Source organism: Oncorhynchus masou, chromosome 13, assembly GCF_036934945.1.
Source record: "Oncorhynchus masou masou isolate Uvic2021 chromosome 13, UVic_Omas_1.1, whole genome shotgun sequence".
In the NCBI taxonomy this organism is placed as follows: domain Eukaryota; kingdom Metazoa; phylum Chordata; class Actinopteri; order Salmoniformes; family Salmonidae; genus Oncorhynchus; species Oncorhynchus masou.
Window position 1 is genome coordinate 76,754,860 of NC_088224.1, and position 6,000 is coordinate 76,760,859.

The 6,000-nt window shown below is 46.7% G+C and overlaps 1 protein-coding gene across 1 annotated transcript in view; it reads left to right on the forward strand.

Annotated features, from left to right (window-relative positions):
* Window positions 1-3,815, forward strand: part of LOC135553086 (chordin-like) — a 40,829-nt gene extending 37,014 nt beyond the window's left edge. The window contains exons 18-21 of the mRNA XM_064985179.1: window positions 2,356-2,459; window positions 2,619-2,876; window positions 3,469-3,562; window positions 3,712-3,815. Of these exons, the coding sequence (XP_064841251.1) occupies window positions 2,356-2,459; window positions 2,619-2,876; window positions 3,469-3,562; window positions 3,712-3,776 (521 nt within the window). The 3' untranslated portion in view covers window positions 3,777-3,815. The remainder of the gene's footprint in view (window positions 1-2,355; window positions 2,460-2,618; window positions 2,877-3,468; window positions 3,563-3,711) is intronic.
* The last annotated feature ends 2,185 nt before the right edge of the window (window positions 3,816-6,000 follow it).

A 6,000-nucleotide genomic window follows, 5' to 3' on the forward strand; every position in this document is an offset into this window, starting at 1 on the left:
CCTCCTCTCCATCTCAGGTCCTCTGTCTCTCCCTCCCAGCAGGCACTCATTCTGTCTCTCTCTGTCTCCCTCCCTCCTCTCCATCTCAGGTCCTCTGTCTCTCCCTCCCAGCAGGCACTCATTCTGTCTCTCTCTGTCTCCCTTCCTCCTCTCCATCTCAGGTCCTCTGTCTCTCCCTCCCAGCAGGTACTCATTCTGTCTCTCTCTGTCACCCTCCCTCCTCTCCATCTCAGGTCCTCTGTCTCTCCCTCCCAGCAGGCACTCATTCTGTCTCTCTCTGTCTCCCTCCATCTCAGGTCCTCTGTCTCTCCCTCCCAGCAGGCACTCATTCTGTCTCTCTCTGTCTCCCTCCCTCCTCTCCATCTCAGGTCCTCTGTCTCTCCCTCCCAGCAGGCACTCATTCTGTCTCTCTCTGTCACCCTCCCTCCTCTCCATCTCAGGTCCTCTGTCTCTCCCTCCCAGCAGGCACTCATTCTGTCTCTCTCTGTCTCCCTCCCTCCTCTCCATCTCAGGTCCTCTGTCTCTCCCTCCCAGCAGGCACTCATTCTGTCTCTCTCTGTCTCCCTTCCTCCTCTCCATCTCAGGTCCTCTGTCTCTCCCTCTCGGCAGGTACTCATTCTGTCTCTCTCTGTCACCCTCCCTCCTCTCCATCTCAGGTCCTCTGTCTCTCCCTCCCAGCAGGCACTCATTCTGTCTCTCTCTGTCTCCCTCCCTCCTCTCCATCTCAGGTCCTCTGTCTCTCCCTCCCAGCAGGCACTCATTCTGTCTCTCTCTGTCTCCCTCCCTCCTCTCCATCTCAGGTCCTCTGTCTCTCCCTCCCAGCAGGCACTCATTCTGTCTCTCTCTGTCTCCCTTCCTCCTCTCCATCTCAGGTCCTCTGTCTCTCCCTCCCGGCAGGCACTCATTCTGTCTCTCTCTGTCTCCCTCCCTCCTCTCCATCTCAGGTCCTCTGTCTCTCCCTCCCGGCAGGCACTCATTCTGTCTCTCTCTGTCACCTTCCCTCATCTCCATCTGTCTGGTTCCCTCTGTGTCTTTGTGCCAGCAGATACGTTTTACCTCTGAGATTGATATGCATTTCCAATGCTAAGAGTGTCCTCTATTTCTCTCATCCCTCTGCCCCCCCTCTCTCTCTTTCTCTCTCTCTCTCTCTCTCTCTTTCTCTCTCTTTCTCTCAATTCAATTCAATTCAAGGGCTTTATTGGCATGGGAAACATGTGTTAACATTGCCAAAGCAAGTAAGGTAGATAATATATAAAGTGAAATTAACAGTAGACATCACACATACAGAAGTTTCAAAACAATAAAGACATTACAAATGTCATATTATATATATACAGTGTTTTTACAATGTACAAATGGTAAAGGACACAAGATAAAATAAATACGCATAGATATGGGTTGTATTTACAATGGTGCGTGTTCTTCACTGGTTGCCCTTTTCTCGTGGCAACAGGTCACAAATCTTGCTGCTCTGATGGCACACTGTGGAATTTCACCCAGCAGATATGGGAGTTTTTCAAAATTGGATTTGTTTTCGAATTCTTTGTGGATCTGTGTAATCTGAGGGAAATATGTCTCTCTAATATGGTCATACATTGGGCAGGAGGTTAGGAAGTGCAGCTCAGTTTCCACCTCATTTTGTGGGCAGTGAGCACATAGCCTGTCTTCTCTTGAGAGCCATGTCTGCCTACGGTGGCCTTTCTCAATAGCAAGGCTATGCTCGCTGAGTCTGTACATAGTCAAAGCTTTCCTTAATTTTGGGTCAGTCACAGTGGTCAGGTATTCTGCCGCTGTGTACTCTCTGTTTAGGGCCAAAGAGCATTCTAGTTTGCTCTGTTTTTTTGTTAATTCTTTCCAATGTGTCAAGTAATTATCTTTTTGTTTTCTCATGATTTGGTTGGGTCTAATTGTGCTGCTGTCCTGGGGCTCTGTAGGGTGTGTTTGTGAACAGAGCCCCAGGACCAGCTTGCTTAGGGGACTCTTCTCCACGTTCATCTCTCTGTAGGTGATGGCTTTGTTGTGGAAGGTTTGGGAATCGCTTCCTTTTTGGTGGTTATAGAATTTAGCAGCTCTTTTCTGAATTTTGATTATTAGTGGGTGTCGGCCTAATTCTGCTCTGCATGCATTATTTGGTGTCCTACATTGTACACGGAGGATATTTTTGCAGAATTCTGCGTGCAGTCTCAATTTGGTGTATGTCCCATCTTGTGAATTCTTGGTTGGTGAGCGGACCCCAGACCTCACAACCATAAAGGGCAATGGGCTCTATGACTGATTCAAGTATTTCTCTCTCTCTCTCTCTCTCTCTCTCTCTCTCTCTCTCTCTCTCTCTCTCTCTCTCTCTCTCTCTCTCAGGTTGTTACTTTGAGGGGGACCAGAAGATGCATGCTCCTGGGTCTACCTGGCATCCATTTGTCCCTCCGTTTGGCTACATCAAGTGTGCCCTCTGCACCTGCAAGGTAGGCCTCTAGGTTATTCCTTCACAGCTAGCATGATGTTAGTCGATAAGTGATGCTAACATTATTAGAAACATGACTATTAATCTTTCTTCAGCTTCCTAGAATGTCATGTAAATTCTGCTAATTTCCCATTGTGTCCTTCCTCCTCCACTTCTGTAGGGAGCCACAGGCGAGGTGCACTGTGAGAAGGTGACGTGTCCAGCCCTGACCTGCAGTCGTCCGGTACGCCGTAGCCCCTCAGACTGCTGTAAGGAATGTCCGGAGGAAGACAACCCCCCCCTGGAGCACGCTGACATGATGCAGGCAGACGGGACGAGTCACTGCAAGTTCGGGAAGAACTTCTACCAGAACAGTGACAACTGGCACCCCCGTGTGCCCCTGATGGGAGAGATGAAGTGCATCACCTGTTGGTGTGACGTGAGTATTACAGAGAGTCAGGTACCAGTCAGGAACAAGTCTTTTACATAATACAGCCACTTAGAGTGGGATTGGACCTGTTGCCAAGCAACACAATTCAAGACAAAAAAAGATTCAGACTGTTGGGGCGAAACCCCAAAGAGCAAAAGAGAAAAAAAGCACTGGAGAACTCCCTATGTTTCAGTAAACCTTTAAAAACACAGGCTCAAAGTTTCTTCTGAGTTTTTCCATGCCACTGTGATACATGTTTTTGCAGAAAGAGTAGGGATGTTTCAGACGTGGTTGAGCTTCAAAGCTGTAGGGATTGGGGTACTTGGGTACTGTAGGGATTGGGGTACTTGGGTACTGTAGGGATTGGGGTACTTGGGTACTGTAGGGATTGGGGTACTTGGGTACTGTAGGGATTGGGGTACTTGGGTAGCCCTTACCCCTTGGGGGAAAATTCCAATGTCGGGGGTGGTAGGGGGTAACTCTGGGATTTGGAGTTGAGAAGCATGGAGCATTTTCTGGTTTCTCAGCATTGTGAGGTGTTTCCAAATGTACCTCCCTCTCTCTCTCCCCCTCCTTCCTCTCTCTCTCTTTCTCTCTCCAGCATGGTGTGACTAAGTGTCAGAGGAAACAGTGTCCAGTCCTGACCTGTAGTAACATCACCCGCCAGGAGGGCATGTGCTGTCCTGAGTGCCAAGGTGAGACAAACACACACACACACACACCATGCTCCCTAGCCAAAGCATCTGAGGACACATGCTTGAAATTGCGTGACATGCTTTCAAACAGTGATGATTCATGTAGTAATCATATATTGAATTCATATTGGATTGTCTCTCTTGTTTAGATTCCAAAGAGGAAGAGGAGGAGCTGATGAAAGTTCCGGAAAAGAAGAACAGCTGGAGACACTGAGCTGAGACCCGCCTCTCCACCCGCATACCCCCTTCTACCCCCCCCGCTCTCTACCTACCCCCTCATGGGGAGACCTAGACCTGCACACTGGGTCAGCTAACACACCCTAAAGCCAAGCCCCCTATGATCCTCCTACCCCGACCCACAACCCCCCTGTCCACTCCCACCCCTTAGTCAACCTCTGGATTGTAACGACGGAAGGAAAGACAAGCAGAGAAAAAGAAGGAGAAAGAGGAGCACCAAGGTGTCATGGAAGGGACTGAGGACGTACAGTCCACAGAAGCTAACTGAAAGAATGGAAAGAAAGGACCAAAAAGAGATATGAAATGGACCAACATAACTGCTGCAGCTGTGTCTTTTGACTGGTATCTCCCTTTGTTGTTGTTATTGTTTCTAGTTGTTTTGCTTCCTCTTGATGAATATTACCCTTTCAAAAATCACACACAATTACCCTTCATATTTGAATACCGGTACACAAGATGACACTGTTTGTTGTTTAGTTGTTAAAATGGATGTATTGGTAGTCTTGATTAGGAATTATTTCTGGAGTTCAGCCCTAAGTTGTGTTTGTGCATACTCACTTTTGAGTGTGTGTGTGTGTGTGTGTGTGTGTGTGTGTGTGTGTGTGTGTGTGTGTGTGTGTGTGTGTGTGTGTGTGTGTGTGTGTGTGTGTGTGTGTGTGTGTGCGTGTGCGTGTGTGCGTGTGTGCGTGCGTGCGTGCGTGCTTGCGCGTGTGTGTGTGTGTTTACCAGTGGTAACAAGGCTTTCTAAACTGCCACAAACATACGAGGCAGTAAACTTACTGGGTGGCTCGATGGAAACACACACACAAAACAGACTGAGCATCACTGACGATCTCATAAATCAGCACCACACATATGTTCTCTTATCCCATCCAGTCAGCACCAATAGAACACTTCCCTTGGAAAAGCATAACAAGAATCTATTCTAATTGCTTACTGAAGAGATTAGAATATAAAGTAAGTTTACATGAACATCTGTTTTAGATTAATTTGCAGCTCTGACCTGTATTGCACCTCTTCATGTGCTCGTCCATGATGTTATCAGTTTCTCATTTCAGTAATATGTGTAATTATTTTATAATACTTTGTATTAGTGTTGTTATTTTTATGAATCTTGCTTGTATTTATTGAACGTGTGAAGGAAAAAATAAAAGTTGTTCGTAATAAATTGTCTTTTGACAATTTAGTTGAAATCCATAACTTTTTTCCGCTATCCTCCTCTCTTCTCTCTTCATCTTAATCTCCCTCTCTCTTTCATGTCTTCTCTTCACTCTTCCATTTCCTGTATCAACTGGTTCCACTTTCTTTTCCCTAACTTTATTTGACTCCTCTCTGTCTCTCTACTTTTCAATGCATCCTCTCTCTCTCTCTCTCTCTCTCTCTCTCTCTCTCTCTCTCTCTCTCTCTCTCTCTCTCTCTCTCTCTCTCTCTCTCTCTACATACATGTATAACCACTTACCTATGGAGATGACAGGCCATTTTGACCTGACTTGCTCTCTCTGTCCTCTCTCCCTTTTCTTGCTCTCTTCCCCTCTGATCTGTCTGTTTTCCTTCCTTCTCCTCCTCCCTTGTTCTGTCCAGCTGGATTTGAGGAATGGGGAAATGTGACAAACAGACGTAGCTCACCTACTCTCTCTCTCCTCTCTCTCTCTCTCTCCCTCTCCACCCTTCATCAGATGGCACTCTCTCTTTCTTTTCCTCTCCTTCATTCCATAGACACACACAACATGTGTTCTATAGCACCCGCAATGCACTCTGTCCCTGAAGGAACACTCTCTCTCACACATACAGACAGACACAAATGCACGCACACACAATCACAATGACTCAGCCAAAGGACAGACAGACTGGAACATAAACACACATGCACAGATGTACACAGGTACACACTCTGCCCCTGAAGAATGAACACACACATGCACGTAGGTTAGCGTTTTTCCATCATGAATCCTGTTCTGGAGGCAGCTCTGCATTGTTGTCCCTAGCTGGCACAGCCATAAAGTCTTAAAATCTGTTTTTAAACGTAACCTTAACCACACTGCAAATCCATCTGCCACACCCTAACCTTAAATTAAGAACGGAAAGCTCATTTTTGTTTTCAGTACTTTTTACAATATAGCCAATTTTTACTTTGCAGCTGGCCTATTTAAGTGGAAATTGCTCAGTTCTGCCTCCAGGACAAGACTCATGATAACAAACGT